The 22,900-nt window shown below is 37.8% G+C and overlaps 1 protein-coding gene across 1 annotated transcript; it reads left to right on the top strand.

Moving 5' to 3' along the window:
* The first annotated feature begins 20,720 nt into the window (after positions 1–20,720).
* On the top strand, positions 20,721–21,050 carry LOC112820274 (large ribosomal subunit protein eL43-like). Its single transcript, XM_025867374.2, has one exon. It carries the CDS (start codon positions 20,745–20,747, stop codon positions 21,048–21,050), a length of 306 nt encoding a protein of 101 aa, XP_025723159.1. The 5' UTR covers positions 20,721–20,744.
* The last annotated feature ends 1,850 nt before the right edge of the window (positions 21,051–22,900 follow it).

Below are 22,900 nucleotides of genomic sequence, written 5' to 3'. Positions count from 1 at the left end.
TCATGTTAATTTTTCTCTGTTCTACCTTCTGAAGAAGAGTATTTTATTTTTTCAAAACTCAAGAAAAAAAGGGATTAATAAAAATCAAGTATAAGTATTTCCAGATAGCTCACATTTTCAACCCCTGCTCTTATACAAAACTCAATATTTCATTTTGTCCATCCTTCAGATAAGTAAATTTTTAGCTACCAAAATATTCAAGAAACCAGGCTGAACACTTGTAATTGGCAAAGTGGAGAAGCGAAATCACAAATGTGAAAGCATAAATAGATGTAAAAAGATTTTTTGCCATCTTGTGAAGGTGATAGGATCCCTTTAATAAACTGATTAGCAGATTCATATTTCAAAGAAAATCATAAAATGGAAAATGGGGATGATCTTAATATTGTAGGTTTCCAGAAGTTTTCTGGATATCTGCAGTAATTATTAAATAACAAAACTAAGTAACCATGGTGGGCTAAGTGCAGAGAGGGCCCCAAATCTTATTATGCTCCAAGTAACACTGCCTCTTCGTAGCCTCTACCCACCATCAGCATGAGTGAAAAGGAGGAGGCTGAACTTAGGTTCTTGGCAAGGCCTCTACCCTATCCTAGACACCATCATTCAACACTCAAAGCCTCACCACCCCTATCTATCTTAGAGGCTATCAGCACTAGCTCTATATGCCTCCGAATCACAAAGGCCCAAATCTCAGACCATCCCTCATCCCCATATGGCTCTGCACAGTCCTTAATCTGACCTATCTACCCTCCCCTAGCCCCAAATCCTTCCATTGCTCTCTTTGGAGCTCATGATGTAACATCAGTAAAACCTTATTCTCTAAGTGCTTGCTACTGGGTGATATAGCACAGTGATTATGTACGCAGAGATTCTGAGGTGGCCTACCTGAGCTCAAGTCCCAGCTCTCTCACTTACTACTACTGATCATGAGTAAGATACTTAACTGTCTATGTTCTAATTTCCCCATCTATAAAATAGGACTAAAAATAATATCTTCCCCAGAGACCTTGTTTTGAGGATTAAATAATTAATATATAAAAGTCACAGAAGAGTTCCTGGCACAAAGTAAGTACTTTATAGGTCTTTTCTTTTCTTTCTCTCTCCCTTCCTTCCTTCCTTCCTTCCTTCCTTTCTTTCTTTCTTTCTCTCTTTCTTTCTTTCTTTTTTTCTCTTTCTCTCTCTTTCTTTCTTTCTTTCTTTCTTTCTTTCTTTCTTTCTTTTTTCTTTCTTCCTTCCTTCCTTCCTTCCTTCCTTCCTTCCTTCCTTCCTTCTTTCTTTCTTTCTTTCTTTCTTTCTTTCTTTCTTTCTTTCTTTCTTTCTTTCTTTCTTTCTTTCTTTCTTTCTTTTTCTTCTTTCTTTTCACCTTTATGCTCCCAATGAGCCCTGTCTCGCCCCTGAGACTCTGCTTTCCCTAAAGCTCTACTAAGTGGTATCTGTTTTCTTCCCCATATCCCTCATACTAATGTAACTGAAGGTTGAATAGAAGTCTTTCTTGCCTCTCATTTCCCCTTTCAGACAATTATCCTTCTCTCCTTCCAATGACCCTCTCCAATGCTGAAGTTCATGTATCAAACTACACTACCCATGATTACTCCCTATAGCATCATTTATAGAGTGGCAGATCACTTCTCTTGTTCCCTGAGGATTTCAACTCCTGCATCCTTGTTACTCTAGCTCTACTGTTGTCATGGTTTCTAGTGATTTGAGTGTCTATGGGATGATCCTTTCAACTCCCTGGTTTTCTACTTTCCTTATCACTTCACCTCCAGTGATTTTCTCCTTAACTTTAACTCAACAACTCACTCCCCTGGTTATACCCTACATAGACCTTACCATTGCCAATAAATCCATCCCCCCTACATTTTCATTCTCTGACCATTGTCTCCTATCTTTTAACTCATTCCCTTTGCTACTCCTGATTCCAACAATTATTTGCCTTCCTGATTCTCTTGGCACCTTGATTCTACAACCTAGTCACTCATGTCCAGATTTCCCTGCATATTATTAAACTTCCAGTGCATGGTCTGTTACTACAGTCCCTTCCTTCCATATGCCCTCAACTCCCTTGTGCCATTACCCTTCGTTAGACTCACCTGGCAAAACCCAACTCTGGTTAAATCCAGCTCTTGACAGCTCTGTGCTTTCTTCTACAGAGCCTAATAAGGCTGGAGAAGATTTCAAAATCATGCTGACTTATCTCACTTTACAATCATAATCACTAACCTAAGAGAGCTCATTTGGGCCCAATAAGCATATTCTTTTTCTCTACTCCTTTCACTCTCCTATGTTATTCATTAGCTGTTGAATACATCTTCTCCCTCCTCAAACTTCTAATATAGCCCCCATAATCCTTATTTTCAGTTGGGAATGATCCCTCCTATTTCATGAGAAAATAGAAAGGTTAGGAAGATAACATTTTCACCACCATCATGCTGGACGTTTTCCATTCTTCCCTTCAGATTCACCCTCTACTCTTTTCCAGCCTGCTCTGCACCTGAAAGGTTGACCTCTATGGATTGCATCAGCTTTGTTACCCTCTGGATACCAGCTGGTTCAGCCAATGAGAGGATCAGAGAATTGAAGCCAGGAGGAGAGTGAAATCCAGGGCTTTATTCCTTTGGCTCTCTCCCTTCTGGTCTATGGATTGATGGTTACTGCATTTCTTTTATTAAAGTCCCCAGCTCCTGTCATGTGGCCCTGTCCTCTAGTTTATAGGTATGGTTAGAGCTCCACTAGGTTCCAATGACAGTCCTTCCACTTGACTCTTCAGGCCTATGGGGGGTGATAGCTATTGCTCAAATGAGGTGCTTCCCCAGCTCTTATTCGTTGCCCCAAACTTGCCCATTTCTTTGCAAGTAGTTAATTTATTAACCTCTCATCAATTACCCCATTCAAATATGCTATCAATTTCCTGTCAGGGTCCTTCTGTTGCAAGGATGAACAGTCTGGCTCTTTTCTAAGGTGAATCCCTACACTTGTCCCCAGACTCTCTCACTGATGAAATGTTAGCCCTCTGGCAAGTAATCATTTTTGCTCCGCTTCATCCTATTTTTTTCTCTTTCCTGGATCATACCAGTCAGAATGCAAACATGTTGGAAGAGCCCACATCCTCCCACTTCCTCATATCTCTTTCCAGCAGCTGCCCCTTTCTCTGTTCCACTTCAAAGCAAACCCCCCCAGAGCGTGCTCTATTCTATCTCCCATGCCTCCCTCACATTCTCTGCAGATCTCACTCCAAACAAGCATCCTTCTCTAACACTTAACAAAAACAATGGCTACCAATCAGTCATCACCTTCAAGGACCCATCAGCAGCATTTGACACATGTGATCACTCCCTCCTTCTTGAACTACTTTCTTCCCTTGGCTCCATGACAACACTTTTCTCTTGGTTATTTGCTACCTCACTGCACACTCCTTTCCAGTAGATTTTGCTGGTTGCCCCCCACCCATCTAACGTTGGAACGCCCTGAGACTCAGTTCATAGGCTTCTGCATTTGTTGATTTAAGCAACTTCATCCCACCTCATATCTTTAAATTCCATTTTTCTCTACCCAAACCTGTCCTACAAGCTATAAGGTGTCTAATATACCTGTCTAGTCAGCAAACTTTGAGGCATACTAGACTCCTCAAATTTAGCATTTCCAAAATCAAACCACTGAACCCTCCCCACCCCCCTCTCAACCTATTCTCCCTAAGCTTCTCATCTCAGAAAGTGGCAACTCCATTCTTCCAGCTCCTGAGCCATCTTTGACTCCTCTCTCTTTGCACATCCTATACCTTATCCATCAGCCAATCCTGTTGGCGGCACCTTCAGAATGTAATCAAAATCTCCTCTTTTCTCACCATCTCCACATTACTCCCCTCATCTAAGCCAATATTGACTTATTACTGTTTTACAGGCACCTAAGTTGCCCCCCTGCTCAGTGGAGACTTCCCCTGTCATCCAATATAATAGAGGAACTTCCCTATTCCCTTTACTCAGCTATGTTTTCTCACACAGCACTTATCACCATCTGACATAATCTATACTCACATATTTATTTTCTATCACCCCTTAAATTCTATGAGAGTGAGGATCTCTGTTTCCTTTTTTTTTTTTTTTTTGCTATATTCCCAGTGCCTGCCAGAGCATGTAACCCACAGTAGTCACTCAATACATACATTTCAAATGAATGGTTGAATAAGTATTGGAATAAGCCACAATGATTTCATGATCTAAATTCATATCACTAGAAGAATGGGAGACCTGGAAGACCTGTATGACTTGGTTATCATAGCATGTACAGCCATCGTTAAATACTCATGTACCGCATGGCCAACCTTAAACCCTTGTAAAATATCAGCCAGTGGAGAGTTTTATCTTGCTTCTTCTTAAGTTAATATTCAATGCATTACTCCATATCAAGCTTAGAAAACCAGTTCTTAAAGTATACAATGTTCCTTAAGGAAGGAAAAAGGCAATCTGTTCCAGCTGGGGTGAATAGAAGGTGAGGGAGAAAGCTACGGCAGAAGGTGTAGGCTGTGACAGACTGCTTGGGAAACAGGGCCATGTTGGAAGCAATGGAAGATAAACTCAGATACGGGGGAACTGACTGTGAAATGATATTCATCAAACACTTATTAAACACTTACTCCATGCAAGGTACTGTGCTAAGTACCAAGACCGAGGCACATTTAAACATGAGTAAGACAGGTTCCTGTCTCCAGGTGTTCATAATCAAATATAGCAAATAAAACATATGCTTAAATAACTCTAATAAAAGGTATAGCATGAGGTGTCGGAAAGGAAGAGAAGGTGAGAAGAAAAAGGCTACAAGGTGTTATAATGACTGGTGATGGAAATGAAGCAGCAAGTGGAATCAAATATGATTCTAAAACCTTAAGCCTAAAGTTCTAGAAGGATTGTAAGTACAGGCACAGAAATGAGGAGAATCGGTCTAGCAAGGTTATAGGATCAGTTTGAAATAACTGTGGACCATTGGGTGAGCCGTGGTCCTGGGGCTCGCAAACCAGGCTGTTCTTGGGATGGAACTGCCTGGGAAATTTTCAAAAAAATACTAACTCCTAAGTCCCAGGACACAACTACTTAACAGAATCTCTAAGAGTGGTGCAGATTGCCTGCTCGTGGGCATTGATGTGATACATGCACAAGTATGTGTGGCATTTTTTAGGTAAATAATTTAATGATGATAGAACTCTAGAATTTCTTTAAACACAATATTTCAAGTTACTGTATTTTTGCCTGGAATACAGATCAGAAATGGTACAAATTGTGCCCAAACACTGAATCATGAATTAAGCAAATAAAATGAAAACAAAAAAATTCCCCTGACCTTAGGTAGCTCTGATACAGTCAATCCATGGACCATCATTTGGAATCACTGCTATTGACTGCTGAAAATATAGGACTAAAAAGAAGATGAGGAGTCATTGTTGGGGAAGTTATAATTCTTTAAACCAATGACCTGATTCATATACTGGGGATTGGCACCTCTAAGATGGAAGAAAATCTGGATGATTTACAGCTTTACAAGAGGAGAATTAGATCGGCATTTGAGGGACAAAAGGAAGGCACAAATATGCATTCTGAAAACAGACTGAAAATAGTTCTTAGGAGGAAAAGTAATGAACTGCACTAACTCAGTAAGCAAGTATTTCTTATGTATAATAAAATATGGAGTCACTTCTCAGGTATATCCATGCTCCACATGCATATTTTCCTCTTTTTTATGTATTTTGAAGTGATGTAGAACAGCAGTGTAATTATTCATTTCCTTCCCCAAATATTTCTGAAAAAGAGAATTGCTGTCTTAAAATAATGAATACTGAACTGAATGTTGCAGAACAGATGCAGTGCCCAAAAAGACAGGTCTTGCTAATTAACTCAGTACTCATTAAAGACGAACAGCTCATGAAGCTAAAACATAATTGTGCTCTGGTTTAAAATGTATAATTAATAGGAGAGAAAATGTATTATTAAAATAATTTGTTAATGCAATGGTTAGTCTGTGGCCTACTTGAAAAAGTACAGTGTTAACTTTAACCATGACCAACCTAATTTCTTATCCAAATGTGTAACCAACAGTTATGTAAGTGCCGGGCATCCTTCTAAACACACTACAGATTTTAATTAATTTAAGAATCTTATCAAACATTGTGGTCTGAGGGGAAACAGAGGCATCATGAGGCTATGGAGCTTGCCCCAGGAGCACAACTAGAAGAGATTCAAACCCAAATCATCTATCCCCAGAGTCTATGTTAAGGCAAAGTAGTTGCCATAATATTGGGAATATTTTTATTAACTTTAAACTTAATTTTTATCTGAAAACAGATAACCGAAGTCAGTTTGTGGTATTTCACCATTATGGCTAAAGAACATATTAAAAGAAACATATATGGAAGATGAGCTGACTGAAGTAACCAGAGTTGCCCACATGTCCAATGTTCAAGTGCCTCTTATCTTAAGATGGCTTCCCCCAGAAGCAGATGCTGAGATAAGGACGTGAGAGCAAGCAGTTTGGGACTGATCCCAGGAAGCACTAGAAGGGATGCAGGTACCTGAGACAGCAAAGAGAGAAAAGCTAATACAGGACATTTTTGAATATATGACTCCTGTGGGAAATTGTGGCTGAACCTCACTAGGGAAATCTGGATAGACATATGCAGCATGCTTCCCCAGGGCATGAGGGAGCTGGGGTACTTATCTTCCAACTCCTGTCATTGGTGGAGAGCTACTTCTGGGGACTGTTAATACCTTTTAATACCTGACACTTCTCTGGCAGCCAGAGAGAACCCTTGGGCAAAGAGTAGCACGTACTTACAGGTGGGGACCCTGGGGTCAGTAGTCACACCAATGCTGAGAACTCAGAGGATGTGGGCAAGGCATCAGCAGTATCCTTACACATCTCAATGTGTCTGGCTCTCACTTCAAAGGATGGATGGTTTCCCACGAAGACAGCTGTAATTATATAAAACTGTAATTCTATAAAGTTAATACTACTTTCCCATTTGTTTAAATCACACAACCTCAGTATTAAAGCTCCTTTGAAAATATATTGCACAGTCAAGTACAAAGTTCTGGACATTATATTGCATTAGTAAAATTCTGCCAAGGTTATAGTAAAGATAGCAGTAAAGTGAACTTCCATAAAATCATTCAGTGCATGAACAGTTTTACATAGAGGAAAAAATAGGAGTAACGTTTTAAAACCATGTCTGTTGAGCTATGTGATCTAGAACAAGTGGCTTAACCTCTCTCCTCCTGTTCCATTATGGGGAAAATAGAAATGGATTGGCAATAGATGCATATTCTTTATCTCTGAAGTATTTCTTTCTTTGAGAAATTAGCCTTCCTTCATTCTGTGTGTCCATGGGGTAACTATCTACCATAATGCCTCGTCACCCCCCTGGTGACTTAAGCAGTGCCAACTAGAGTTATCCCTGAGGTTAAAATAATGATCTGGGGGCACCTGGGTGGCTTAGTCGTTAAGAGTCTGCCTTCGGCTCAGGTCATGATCCCAGGGTCCTGGGATCGAGCCCCGCATCGGGCTCCCTGCTCAGCGGGAAGCCTGCTTCTCCCTCTCCCTCTGCCCCTCTCTCCACTCTGCTTGCTCTCTGTCTCTCTCTCTCAAATAAATAAATAAAATCTTTAAAAAAAAATAAAATTTAAATTGTGAAGAATTAATGTGTCTATTTTTAACCACTTTTGTTAGGAATTAATTTAAAATAAAAGTGTGTATGTGCATGGTAGGGTGGGTGAAGGAAAAAGAACTAAATCCTCATCTTCTGAAATAAGGTTATGGATGTTGTTCAAACAAAGAAAATAAAATAAAAGCCATGAAAGAAAAATGTTTATTGCTACTGAGGTTAATAACACATATACACACACACACAGTTCTACACATCTCAGTTAAAAGAGATGAAAGTGGTTGTTTCTGGGAAACCAGAAATGGGGAAATGAGCATAAGAAAAACTGTCTTAACAAACTGACTCTTTAATTTATGTACATTTATAACTTTGATAAAAATGAAAACTTATAATACAATATAATAAAATAAAATTTAATGTGTTACCAGTGGACTCGCTTTCAAGCTATTTTAATACTTTGCTATTGCCTAAAGATTTTAATAATTTGCTATTGCCTAGAAAACACACCACATCTCACCCTGTTTTCCTATTATTTTCACCCATGATGTCACTTCAATACACTTCTGTAACTGAAGTACAATGTGGTAGTTCCAGAAGCATATGCTACTTTGTACCCCACAGAATTGCACTGGGCTTCCAGTGCTGATCATCCATTAGACTTAACAAACACCATTACTGGTCTATAGGAAAAGAAAAGAATCACAAAAGATATCAAAAGCCCAAAACCAATAAACATGTTTAACCATATTTTCTCTTATGTAGTTTTTCATTTAACATGTATTACAACTAAACATTACCACATTTTATTCTAGATATTTGATATTTGAATATTGAGTCTGCTAAATGGTGTTATTTAAAAAGTTACAACAATGGTTGTACATACAAATATCAGAATCCCTGAGTAGCTGTGTAACATTTGATAAGCCACTTGAATATTCTGGGACTTAATTAGCTGGTATATAAAAAGAAGACACATAGACGGACTAAATAAATTCTTAATTTCCCTTCCAGCAAGACCATTATAAAATTGTTTAAAAATTAGTTGCTCCATTTCAAAGAAAGATGTTCTGCTTTCTGGTAACAAAAATATAAATGTCAGGGGCTCCTGGGTGGCTCAGTGGTTAAGCGTCTGCCTTCAGCTCAGGTCATGATCCCAGGGTCCTGGGATTGAGCCCTGCATAGGGCTCCCTGCTCAGTGGGAAGCCTGCTTCTCCCTCTCCCGCTCCCCCTGCTTGTGTTCCCTCTCTCGCTGTGTCTCTCTGTGTCAAATAAAGAAATAAAAAGAAATAAAGAAATAAAATCTTTTAAAATATATGTGTGTGTGTGTGTGTGTGTGTCAGTATTCTAATAATGAATATTGCCTGGATGGCATAACTCTGCAAAAGAGAAATTGGCTTCCAGAGTAGTTCAAAGCTTCTCACTACTACTCTACCACAACTTCCCACAACTTCCCACAACTTCCCACCCCATTTCTATCTCAAAGGTCAGAGTCAGGGCAAGAAATGATGTCTCACCAAAGAGGAAGACTGGTCTTAATTGGTTGGATTGTGAAGCATCCACTGTTACATTTTCTTTTTTTTTTAATTTTTTTTAAATTTTTTATTGTTATGTTAATCACCATATATTACATCATTAGTTTTTGGTGCAGTGTTCCATGATTCATTGTTTGTTCATAACACCCAGTGCTCCATGCAGAACGTGCCCTCCTCAATACCCATCACCAGGATAACCCACCCCCCTCCCCCCCTCCCCTCTAGAACCCTCAGTTTGTTTTTCAGAGTCCATCATCTCTAAATGGCTCAAATGGAAGTACACATTGCTACATGAGATCAAAATCTCTCCTCCTTTCTTCTCTCTCTTCTTAGCCTTGCACCCATACAGCTAAAGCAGTCCGCAAACTCAGGCTCCCTTGGAGCTGGCCACACCAGGGTCTGGATCTGAGAATCTAGGAAACTCAGCACGAGGCACTGGAAGTAGATGTGCTCTTTCTAACCAACTGCCTCATTCCATCTCCTCTACTATTGGCCATTATGGCTTTTTGTCCTTACAGGGGCAGTAAAAACTGGCATTGGGTGTTAAGAGAGAATGAAATACTGCAACTTCAGGATAGAAAGCTAGTAAAAGGCAGATCCTGGATCCAAACTCATGATTCTTGACTTGAGTCCTGTTCTTCCCATCATAGCCCAAGAATAGCACAGGTAATATAGAGAAAATAGGTGCACTCTTCTGGCCCTCTTACAATTAAATGAAGTTAGTAAAGTCACATGGATCCTCCTACTCTGTGTATCTAACACGGTATTCATAAGGAATTCAGTAATAAATGCAGTGTCTCTGTTAGAAGTAGCAGCAATAATCTTTCAATAATTCATTGAGGAAAAAGTAGGCGGGAAGAAAATAAATTTGGTTTTAACGCATTTAATCATGACATAGAATGGAAAAATTATGAAAGAAGCATGAAAAATAGATGTGCTGCTGTTCAAATGACTAATGTGTTTGAGAGTGAAAAATCTTCATATAAGAATAAAGAGGTTTTTGTTTGGTTTAGGATAGGATTTTTATTCTTGCCAAATAACTTCTAAATAGCACATAGAAATAAAATATAATAATGACATTTATAGACATACCATGTAATATTTTATACAGCACCAGTGAGTGCTACAGAAATAGGTATTTATAGGAGTAATTCAGAAGGAAATTACATATTACTTCAGTAACATTCATCTACAATTACTTTCAACCTTACTCAGGTGCTAAAACTCTTCAAAATGAATGCAAGATGACAAGTGTGGCAGCAGCAGCATGACCAATAATATAGGGATCAAAGAGAAAATAAGGAATCTGTGTTTTGTTCTAAGAAACACAAAATTATTTCAGGGCGACACACAGCTTTGTTAAAATTATTCAAGCCTGCCTCGGCTACATTCAAGTAACTATCACTTAAATGGATGGTGACCACTGTGATCATAACCCAATCCACCTACTAAATGGCAGACATCGAGTATTCAGCCATAGAAAAATCTGTCTGTCAAGTCAAAAACAAAGGGAATTCACAGACTTTAGCTGCCATTAGCATCATTCATGCTGCATGAAGATTGGGCAATTACTATATGAGATGTGTCCCCGCTCAAATTTTATACCATCAAACTCAGGATATGTAGCACCACGACCAGAATTTTAATCTCTCTTTAAAAATAAAAAGATAGGCCTTTAGCTAATTTAATACATGCTAAATAATCAGCAACCAACAATCCACTCTAATAGTGATAAAATAGGAAGAGCTGAAAATGACTACTGCAAATTCATTCAAATCTCTCCCAAGCAGTGGCAATGGTTAGTACATTTTTTAAAGGTCATGCCCTAAAATAGTATTGTGGTGGTATGGTGTCCCTTGATTTTATACCTACACTTGCATGACATAATGAGTTCAGTCAAGAAGTGTCAAAACTGGGGGCCAAACAAATTGATCAGAACTTCCTTTTCAATACCTGTCCCAGGTGGGTCTTCAGCATCATAAATTGACAATGCACTCTGAATTCAATGTCTGACTTCATACGGCATTAATTCCATGATTAGCTTCTTTCTGACAGCATATTTATTAACTTATTGCCACTCCTACCTAATTCTCTCTTAATTCATAAATTAGAAGATGTAATAAAATTATTTCCTGTATCTTGAAGTTACTTTACCCTTAGATTGCCAAGATCTTACTATACTGTTGGTGTAAATGTAGTTCACAATAATAATAAAGAAATTAATTTCCTTGGGTCTTTTTCCACCTACCTCATGCAGTATTGCACACTCCTGCAGAACTCTCTCTAAGAGGGTCATGTGGTTTCCAAGAGGTATCTCACAAAGGCTTACCACCAATCTTATGTCCTTCTTCTCTGAGAATCCTTTATTAATGGAAACTGTCCATAAAACCAACTAACCAGTGGTACTTTACTATTTTTAATCCATATTCTGGGGGGTTATTCTATTAACAGCCCCAGTACTGAAAAGCTGAATAGTCTTGAACCAACTGGCAGAGAAGGGGGTCACTCTATGGTTGATTCCAATTACTAAGGTGAGGTTAGGGTGTCACTACATAATGAAGCAAAGAGGATTATGTTTGGAACCCAGGTGATTCCCTAGGGTGTCCCTTAGTATTCTCTTGACCAATGTTACTTTTCAATAGAAAATTTCAGCAACCAAATAAAAGTAGAAGTACCAAGGACTCAAATTCTTTAGGAATAAAAGTTTGATCACTCTCTAGGAAAGAACAGAGGCTAGCCAAGGCACTGGCAGAGGATTAGGAGAACAAGAAATGGGTTATAGAATATGAAAGCTATGATCATCAAATTACACCTCATGACCAAATCCAGGAGATTTGGCAGCAGTGTTTATGTTATTTCCTTGCTACCTTACATAAAGTATTGGTAATGGCTAGTATTTTAGATTTTACATGGAAGTGCAGCTGAATTGACATCATCTTGTGATAATATGTATCTGATGGCATTTTGTGTGTCCCCATGTAAGAAATACATTTTTTTTTACTCGAAGAATAGTGGTAAATGCTTAGGGGCAAAAGCTAGATACCTAACTCGGTGCCCTCTCAAATCTACTTTTTTTTTTAAGATTTTATTTATTTATTTGTCAGAGAGAGAGCCCAAGCAGGGGGAGTGGGAGAGGGAGAAGCAGGCTTCCGCCAAGCAGAGAACCCGATGTGGGACTCAATCCCAGGACCCTGGGATCATGACCTGAGCCAAAGGCCGACACTTAACCGACTGAGCCACCCAGGTGCCCCTCAAATCTATTCTTTATTCGTCTCCACCCTACCCTGTGCTGCAAGAGAGACAACTGTTATTATAGCATTAATGGGATCTCTTGCCCTCTGGCTTCCCATTAAGTTTGACCAACAGGAGACAGCGGCAGAAAATTAGAAGGGAAGAAGAGTGAAGTCAAGTGTTTCTTCTTCCAACACTTATCCTGCTGGGTTGCTGCAACTTAGCTGCATTTATCAAAAGCTACAACCCCTGTATGTAGCCTTTCCTACATTATAGCTCTCACTTCAGATTCCAGTAATTGCTTCCATTCCTTACCCCTTAAGTACATGACTTTTAACATGGTAACTATTATTAGTCCTAGGATGCTACACCATCTTTCACTGGTTTCTCTTTACCTTGTCCACATCTTTATAAATACTTCCTTTATGTGCTCTACCCATATGGAGAATGTACTTTTTTCTTGTCAGGACTGAAACTGGTACACAACACAATGAAAACAAAAAAAAAAGAGCAAAACATTTCAACAAGCCTGTATGGAATAATCTCCATATCGGTGTCACAAAAAGTCTTACTAAATTTCAAAGGACTGAAATTTCAAAGGATTGAAATCCTATTATGGTGTCCTGTCACCATGACAGGATTAACTTAAAGGTCTATAATGGAAAGAAATCTAGGAAAACCTAAAATGTTTGGAAATTAAACCAAATACTTCAGATAATTCATGGGCCAAAAAAAATGTAAAATACCCTAAAAATAAAATAATGAATGAAAGCGAAAATGCAATATACTAAATTTATGGAATGCAGCTAATGCAGTGTTTCAAGGGAAATTTATATCTTAAAATACTTATCAAAGAAAAAGATCTCAATTTGATAACCTAAGAGTCCACTTTAATAAACTAGAAACAGAAGAGCAAACCAAACTAATGCAAGTAAGGAAAGGATATTGTTATGATTATAGTGGAAACCAATGACAAAGAAAACAAAACAATAGAGAACATCCATGAGACCAAGAATTTGTTCTTTGAAAAGATTGGCAAGCCCTTTTCTAAACTAACCAAGAAAGTAAGAGAGGAAGTACAACCTATAAAATTAGGAATGATTTCTTATCCTACAGAAATTAATAGGATTATAAGGGAATATTACAAACAATGTTATGCCAACAAATTAGACAACTTTGATGAAATGGACATATTCCTAAAAAGCCACAGATAACCAAAATTGATTCAAGAAGAAATAGACAATCTTAATCGACTTATAAATAAAGAAACTGAAGTAATAATTTCAAATATTACCACAAAGAAAAGATCAGGGTCAGATGGTTTCACTGGTGAATTCTATCAAATATGTAAGAAAGAAATAATACCAATATTTCATAAACTTTTTCAGAAAATAGAAGGTGAGGAAACACTTCTCAGCTCATTCTACGAGGCCAACACCAGACAAGATATTATGAGAATAAACCATAAGTCAATATTTCTCATGAACATAAATGCAAATATCATTAGTAAAATAATAGCAAGTCAAATTCAGCAATATATAAAAATGATTATAGGGGCACCTGGGTGGCTCAGTCGATTGGGCATCTGACTCTTGATTTCAGCTCAGGTCATGATCTCAGGGTCCTGGGATCAAGCTCTACATCGGGCTCCATGCTCAGCACGGAGTCCGCTTAAGATTCAAAAAAATAAAAATAAATAAAAATAAAAAAGTTCCATTTAAGTTTCCAAAAAAAATAAATAAATAAAAATGCTCTCTCTCTCTCTCTCTCTCTCTCCCTCTGCCCCTCCCCCTGCTCACTCTCTCTCTATAAAATAAATAGATGAAACTTTAAAAAAATGATTACAGACCATAACCAAACAAGATTTATTCCAGGAATGTAAGGTTAACATTTAAGGTTAACATTCTGCCAATTTTTAAATGGGCAGAAGATTCAAACAGATATTTCACCAAAAAAGACATATGAATGCAAATGTGCAATGCATTAATGATTCATGCAAATTAAAACCACAATGTGATACCACTACACACCTACTAGGATGACTATAATCAAAAGGAAACATAATCTAAAATATTGGGAAGAATGTGGAGGAAATGAAACCCTTATTCATTGCTGATGAAAAGGTAAAATGAGGCAGCCTCTGTGACATACAATCTGGCAGATTCTTATGAAGTTAAACATAAATTTATCATACAATCCAGCAATCCCACTTCTAAAAACCCACCCAAATTAAGTGAAACCGTAGCCACATGAAGATTTGTAAATGAACATTGATAGCAGTATTAAAACTGGAAATCATCCAAATGTCCATTAACTAATGAATGGATAAATAAAATGTAACATATTCATATATTGGAATGCTATTCATCAATAAAAAATGTACTGATCCACGCTTCAATATAGACATATCTTAAAAACAATATATACTTCAAAGAAGACATACAAATAGCCAACATATACACAAAAAGATGCTCAACATTTCTAAATCATCAGGGAAATGCAATCAAAATCACAATGAGATATCACTTCACACCTGTTAGGATGGCTATTATCAAAAAGATAAGAGGGGCTCCTGGGTGGCTCAGTTGGTTAAGCGTCTGCCTTCAGCTCCAGTCATGATCTCAGGGTCCTGGGATTGAGCCCCACATCAGGCTCCCTGCTCAGCGGGGAGTCTGCTTCTCCCTCTGCTTCTCCCTCCCCCTGCTCGTGCTCTCTCTCTCAAATAAACAAGTAAATCTTTAAAAAAAAAAGAACAAGAGATAACATGTATTGGTAAGGATGCAGAAAAATGGAAACCCTTCTGTAATGTTGGAAGGAATGTAAATTGGTACAGCCACTATGGAAAACAATATGAAGGTTCTTTAGGAAATTAAAAATAGAGCTACCACATGATCCAACAATCCTACTTTGGTGTATGTATCCAAAGGAAATAAAATCACTATCTCAAAGAGATATCTGTACCCCCATATTTATTTCAGCATTATTCACAGTAGCCAAGATATGGAAACTTTAAGTGTCCATCCACAGATAAATGAATAAAGAAAACATAGTAAATATAGTTAATAATATATTACATACTTAAAATTTGCTAAGAGAATAGATCTCAAGTGTTCTCACCACACACACACACACACACACACACACACACACACAACTATTAACTATGTGAAGTGATGGATGTGTTAATTAGTTTAATTGTAGCAATCATTTCACAATGTATACATGTATCAAAACATCACACTGTGCACCTTAAATATATACAATTTTGTCAATAATACCTCACTAAAGCTAAAAAAGATAAAGGCAAAATCTAATAAACTAGAAAACAGAAAGAAAAACAGAAACAATATGCTAAGTGAAAGAAGCCAGATGCAAAAAACTACATATTGTATATGATTCCTTTTTTTATATACATGACTATAGTTAACACACAATGTAACATTAGTTTTAGGTGTACAACATAGTGATTCAACATCTCCACAGACTCACCACAAGTGTAGCTACCATCTATCACCACACAACGGTATTACAATACCATTGACTGTATTCCCTGCACTGTACCTTTTATTCCCGTAATTTATTCATTTTGTAACTGGAAGCCTGTGTCTCCCACTCCCCTTCACCCATTTTTGCCCATCCCTCTCCCCTCTGGCAATCATCAGTTTGTTTTCTGCTTTTATAGGTCTGATTCTGTTTTATGTTTGCTTGTTTATTCATTTGTTTTGTTTGTTAGAATCACATGTAAATGAAATTATATGGTATTAGCCATAGCAACATTTTTCTAGATATGTCTCCTAAGGCAAAGACACCAAAAGCAAAAATAAATTATTGGGATTACGTCAAAATAGAAAACTTTTGCACAGTGAAGGAAATTAGTCCATAAAAGAAAAAGGCAACCTATTGTATGAGAGAAGATATTTACAAATGATATATCAAATGAGTCAGTAACCAAAATATATGCAGAACTTACACAACTCAACACCAAAAAAAGCAAATAACCCAATTAAAAAATGGGCAGAGGAACTGAATAGCCATTTTGCTAAAGAAGACATACAGATGGCCAGCACACATGAAAAGATTCTCAACATAACTAATCATCAGAGAGATACAAATCAAAACCACAACGAGATATCACCTTACACTGGTCAGAATAACTAGTAGCAAAAAGACAAGAAATAACAAGTATTGGTGAGGATGTGGAGAATAAGGAACCCTCGTGCATTCGTGGGAATGTAAATTGGTGTAGCCATTGTGGAAAACAGTATGGACTTTCCTTGAAAAATTAAAAAATAGAAATGTCATATGATTCAGTAATTCCACTACTGGATATTTATCCAGAGAAAATAAAAACGCTAATTCAAAAAGTTATATATACCCATGTTCATTGGATCATTATTTACAATAGCCAAGATAAGAAAACAACCTAAGTGTCTATCAATAGATGAATGGATAAAGAAGATGATAGATAGATAGATGATAGAAGATAGATAGGTAGATAGATGATAGATATAAAATTCCATATATATATACATATATGGAATTTTAATATTACACAGCCATAAAAAAGAATGATATCCTGCCATTTGTAACAGCATGGATGAATCTAAAGGGTCTTAATGCTAAGTGAAATAAGTCAGAGAAAGATATATGATTCCATTTTTAAGAAATGTTCAGAAAATACAAATTTATAGAGACAGGAAGCAGATTAGTAGTTGCCTAGAGCTAGGAGTGGTCACAAAGATTGACTGCAAATGAACTTAACAGAATTTCCTGGAGTGATGGAAATGTTCCAAATTTGTACTATAATGATGATTGTGTAATTCTATAAATTTACTTTAAAAAGCATTCAATTGTACACTTACAAATGGTGGATTTTATTGTATATAAATATGCCTTGTGAAAAATAGGGAGAAAATCATGTGATACAAAGTCAATCTCTTTCTTAAAGATGGGCTGTGAAGGATATGGAATTTGTTCAAACCCACGTACAAAATTAATTTAAATGATCAGAAGTATATCTTCAAAATACTGGAGAAATGATTAGCAATTGCAACAAGGCAGCACGCGGATAAAACTGTGTTCGATATGCTGATATTGGCGCGTTAAGCCAGGTTGCCCACCCTTACCATAATTGTCTTTGGACAAACCAGGTGTAACTGTCAGCCTATTCTAAACAATGTCTATCTTCCTTCTTCTTACCGGTAGAATAAGGCAAATTAGAACGCTTTCCTGAGGTCTCCCTCCTACAAAGGTCACATTCATTGATATCTCTGGAATATGTCATATACAGTAACTTGCTGAAAATTACCCAGTTTTCTAAGTAATTTGGGGGCTTGCACTCAAGACTAGGATAAATGCACAATTCCTTTCCTTTGGAACCCCAGAGCAATTTCTCACATATTCCTCCTCTAGAATTATAAGAACATTTCCTTTTTGTTGTACTCACATGAGCTCCTTCTTCATGAAATATACTTTGAAATGCATGGTGAAGGATGCCTTCCTCCTCTATTCCTATACCCTCCTCCTTCCTGTTTCTTGCCCCCTGCTCCTCTGGAAGGAAGGGTGTAAGACCTGCCAGGGCTACCCTTTCTCCTCAAAGTCTTCAATCCACTTTTTTTAAAAGAATCCCTAAAGAATTTTATTTCCTATTCTGGTTTTCTTTTCAGGATCCATTTATCAAGAGCTTAATAATGATATATGCCCACTCTGGACTTTTGCCCCAATGTCACACGTACCGCACACTTAGAGGTAAGTCTATGGGGTCAGCAATATGGAAAGCCCTGCAGACTGACTCTTAGGAGTCATCCCACTCAGTTCCAGCTCTGAATGTCATCATGATCGGACTGGGAAAACAAGATGCACATCTAAGAAACCACAGAGAATCAAGTTACTCAATTGAACTGACAGAGAACAGAAAACAGTGTCTTAAATGGTTTCTTGAAAAATATAACTAGAGACAAAATTTTGAGTGCGGGGAGTTTATTTGAACAGCAATCCCAGGAAGTACACTACCTAAATCAGGAAGTATGAGTAATGGAAAGGCGCTATCAGAGCTGACCACTGAGGGCAACTGACGTGTTCTTTCCTGCTTGAGGACTCAGGGAGACATCATGAAATATATCAAGTTGTCTCACTCAGCACCCACCCATCTTTGGCTGAGGAAGGGGGGAGGTGTTAATTCCCCAGCATGTTCAGCCTACCTTGTACAGGGGTGGGAAGAAGCCCTCAGGCAGAGGACTGCCTGTGCTTGCAGTAGGATGCCATCTGCAGGAACTGGGAAGGTGAATGTCAGGGAGATACATACAAAGCCAACACTGCTACAGTCAGTAAAGACTTTGTGAAGGATGGCATTTCAGATTCCTTAAACAATGCACTGTGAATTGGTCGAGAAAAATAGCCTGAGTGAGAAGAGAGAAGAGGGAACTGGGAGAGGGCGACAGCAAGAATCCCAGGCAACTGCCTTTTACAAGTAGCCTGTTATTTAAGTGGGGGGATATTACTTTTATCTTAGAATCTTTGTATTTGTAGGAATTAATCATCTCATGGTACACAGATCAGGTTAAACTCGCATCAGAAAATGAACAGTTCTTGGTTCAGAAAGAAAGCAACTTGGGAAAGCAAAATCCTAAATAAAATTCATGTGTTAGGAAGTAAAAACTTGAGCAAAGGCTAATACTTAAAATTTTTATTATACAGCAAAGGAATGAACAACATTGGTCCTTAAGTCAAGTCAAAGGCCTATGAAGTACAGATGTTCCTCAACTTACAAGGGGGTTACATCCCAATAAACACATCATAAGTTGAAAATAGCACAAGTTGAAAATACACGTAATACACCTAACCTCCTGAACGTCAGAGTTTAGCCTAACCTGCCTCGAACATACTCAGAATACTTACCTTAGCCCACAGCTGGGCAAAACCATCCAGCGCAAAGTCTATTTGACAATAAAGTGTCAAATGACTCATGTAATGGGCTGAAAACTGTACTGCAAGTGAAAACCAAAATGACCGCATGGGTACAGAGTGGTTGTTGGTGTCTTGGTTGTCTTCCCTCATGACTGCGGGCTGACCGGCTGCTGTGGCTGCCACTGCCCAGCAGCACAAGAAAGGATGAACTGCATCGTGCCAGCCCAGGAAAAGATCAAAATTCAAAGTACGGTTTCTACTGAATGCCTATTGCTTTCACATCATTGTAAAGTTGAAAAATCATGGGACCATCTGTACAAAGTACATAAAGCGTAATCCAAGAATACGTTTTCAGGATGTCTCAGACAGTGCCCTTCAAAGGGGCTTGTATATAAGAATCAACTATGACATGGCTTTAAAACCACAGATGCCTGAGCCAAATACCCAAATGTTTTGATTTAGAATCTCCTGGGGTAGATCCTAACTACCCGCATTTTTAAGATCCATAGATAATCCTAAAAAGCACCCTGGGTCGTGAACCACTGGTAGAGAACAGAATGAATCATGAGTCCCGTAATTTATGTAGTTGGACTGTGGGGGGATGCCTGGGAGAAAAGAGAGAGACTGGGAGAGCAACTAGAAATTACCTCTGGCCAGTAAATAAAACGGTATAGAGAGGGAAAAGAAAAGAATATGACAACACTAAAGGAAAAGAAGGCTCCCACCCCACTTATATGATTCCAAAAGGGGGTGTAGCATGCATCCTGCTAGTTCTATATAGCAAGGCCTGGCTCCCATAAGCCTCAATAATCAGGTGAGAAATGCCCCATAGAGTCTAAGGAAGTGGGACTCATTCAGGGTGAGTGTTAAAAAAAGCAAGGTCAGAGTTAAGGAAGCCTTAATGGTAGAACTTCCCATTTCTTTAACCATCCTAAGTAAACAAATACAATCAGAAAGCAACAACTTGGTGGCACGCAGGATGGAGAAAGAGGATTTATCGGCTTCAGGCACCAACCACTGATTGAATGTGGAATATTGAGAGCTTTGTTGATTAAATTTATTAATATATTTCTGTGCCAGTAGTACTCATAAGAAATGTGTTTAGGGAAAGAGCAGCACTTGATTTAGTAGGTTCCAGCTATAAAGCATACTAAATAAAGAGGATTTATAAAAATCCTAATCCTTCAGGCTGACATGCTGTGCAGTAGCAATATTTATATCCAGGAATATATACGATAGTTATACGGGAAAGCGTAATCTAGATGCTTCCTGCTCCACCCTGAAAAACATCAGAACACAAGAAACATTTTGTAATGAAAGTGTAAAATGATTTTAGTTTAATTGCACACATGTTCCAAGGTATTAAACACCAAAATGGATTAAACTGCATGTTCTGCTCACTGGGCTCGGAGCTAGTTCACAGCGACATGGCTCAATGCACCAAGAAGGTTGGAATTGTGGATAAATACGGAACCCGTTATGGTGCCTCCCTCAGGAAAATGGTGAAGAAGATTGAAATAAGCCTGCACGACAAGTACACTTGCTCCTCCTGTGGCAAAACCAAGATGAAAAGACGAGCTGTGGGGATCTGGCATTGTGATTCCTGCGTGAAAACCATAGCTGGTGGCACCTGGACCTACAACACCACTTCTGCAGTCACAGTAAAGTCGGCCGTCGGAAGACTGAAGGAGTTGAAAGACCAGTATAAGCTCCACCATTTGAAACATTGCTAGCCTATAATAAATGGGTTAATTTAGGCAACAACAACAAAAAAGGTATATTGTGGAGAGCCCTACAATTGTCCCTCTAGAATCTTGCAAGTAGATGATGGATCTTTCCCAGTCTTATGAATCTCTATATGTTGAGTAATAAAAAGTAGAAAAGGGTTTCCAATCATATGCAAGTATTTATTGAGCCTAAATGTTAGCATTGTATTAGGTGTTTGGGAGAATATAAAAATAACAAAATACTTAACCCTTGTCCTCAATGACCTTATATTCTAATAAAGAAGATTAGAGTAATACATCCCCCTACAACAGCAACAAGTGAAAGCAAATTATGTTATGTTTCTTCCATTCTAAGATGTCACTAATTATAGCTCATATCAATTTCTTGGATAACAAATTCTTAGAGAAAAGAAGAAGCATATTCATGTCTACAATAATTGTGAGATGTGCTTAATTCCAAAAACATTAAATTGTGAAAAACATGTATGTTTTATAGTGACAGAAATATGACAGAAATGTTGTAATTAAGAAATACATTATATAATACAGTCTATAATTTTAGCACAAAGAAAAATCAAAATGAGGGAAACCACCACATGCCTTTCTGTATCTGGTTCACATTTAATACCGTCCATCTCTACACTGGATGTTCTGTGGAACTTTACTTATCTTTTTACATGAAACTCTGTCTCGTCAGCCTCCAAGGACAGTAATGGTATTTCATACTAGTGTTTCTCAAACTTTGCTGCAAATTAGACTCACTGGGAAGATTTGAAAATCAAAATGCACAGGACACACTCCAACTAAAGCCAGACTTCAGGGGCTCGGGGCAGGGGTATGAGCCTCCAAATTGTTTAAGATTCCTGGACCATTCAAAGATGAAGTCAAGGTTGATACCCATCATTTTATACCTTTTTTCTATCACCAATCTCTAACAGCATTTTTTTAATAAATGTTTATTGTCAATGATATATTTTGAAGGAACTAGATGGAGTTTTAATCCTCTTATCTCTCACCCATAAACACACACACATGCAACAACATTCATGAATTCCAGAACTTAATGTTGAGTGGGAAAACTTCAGAAACAAAAGAAAATATACAGTATGGTTCCATTCCTATAAAGTTCAAAATAGGCTAAAGAAATCAATGGTGTTATAAGTCAGTTCTCTTGAAAATGAGTACTGACTAGAAAGGCCATGAAATTTGGGAGTGCTCCAACATCCTGCTTCTTGATCTGGTAAATGTGTTCATGTTGTGAAAATTCATTGAGCTATACACTTCTGAGCTTCTAAATGTATGTTACACTTCAGTTTAAATATTTAATTAAAATAACAAATGAAGCCATTTTAAAAGCTGGCTTTGAACTTCTCAGTGAAGATGATGACAAGATCTAAATCACTTAGGCTCCATCTCTAACATGAACAAGATGAACAACAAACAATAGAACCCAGCCTCCCTCAAAAAATTCATCAGCAGAAATCAATTAGAAAAGGCCACGACTGAATGGCACAAAATTCGAAAGCAGAAATAGCTGCAAGCTGAATTTGGAGAATGATCTGTGTATGCATCCCTAAGGGGTGGTATGTATATATAATAGAATTATCAGGAAACCAAAGCCTACTTCTCCAATAAATGGTTTTTCCCATATCCCAACCCCCAAAATCTCAAGCCACAGAAAAGTGGTTGAGACACAATATGAAAGCCTAAAAATCTAGTTCAGGAAAAATAAGTATGTGTGATCCAAAAAAAGTCAAAAAGAATTCATTAGTACTAAAACTAAATGAAGAGTAATTCTGGTTATTGTTGCACACACTAAATAGGAGCTAGATGAATCATCATGAGAATCATATAAC

This window comes from Callorhinus ursinus, unplaced genomic scaffold (genome assembly GCF_003265705.2).
Source record: "Callorhinus ursinus isolate GAN/ISIS: 27379988/994484 unplaced genomic scaffold, GSC_fseal_2.0 scaffold1, whole genome shotgun sequence".
NCBI lineage: Eukaryota > Metazoa > Chordata > Mammalia > Carnivora > Otariidae > Callorhinus > Callorhinus ursinus.
The sequence above is the reverse complement of the archived record's forward strand: the minus strand, read 5'-3'. Positions and strand labels throughout refer to the sequence as shown.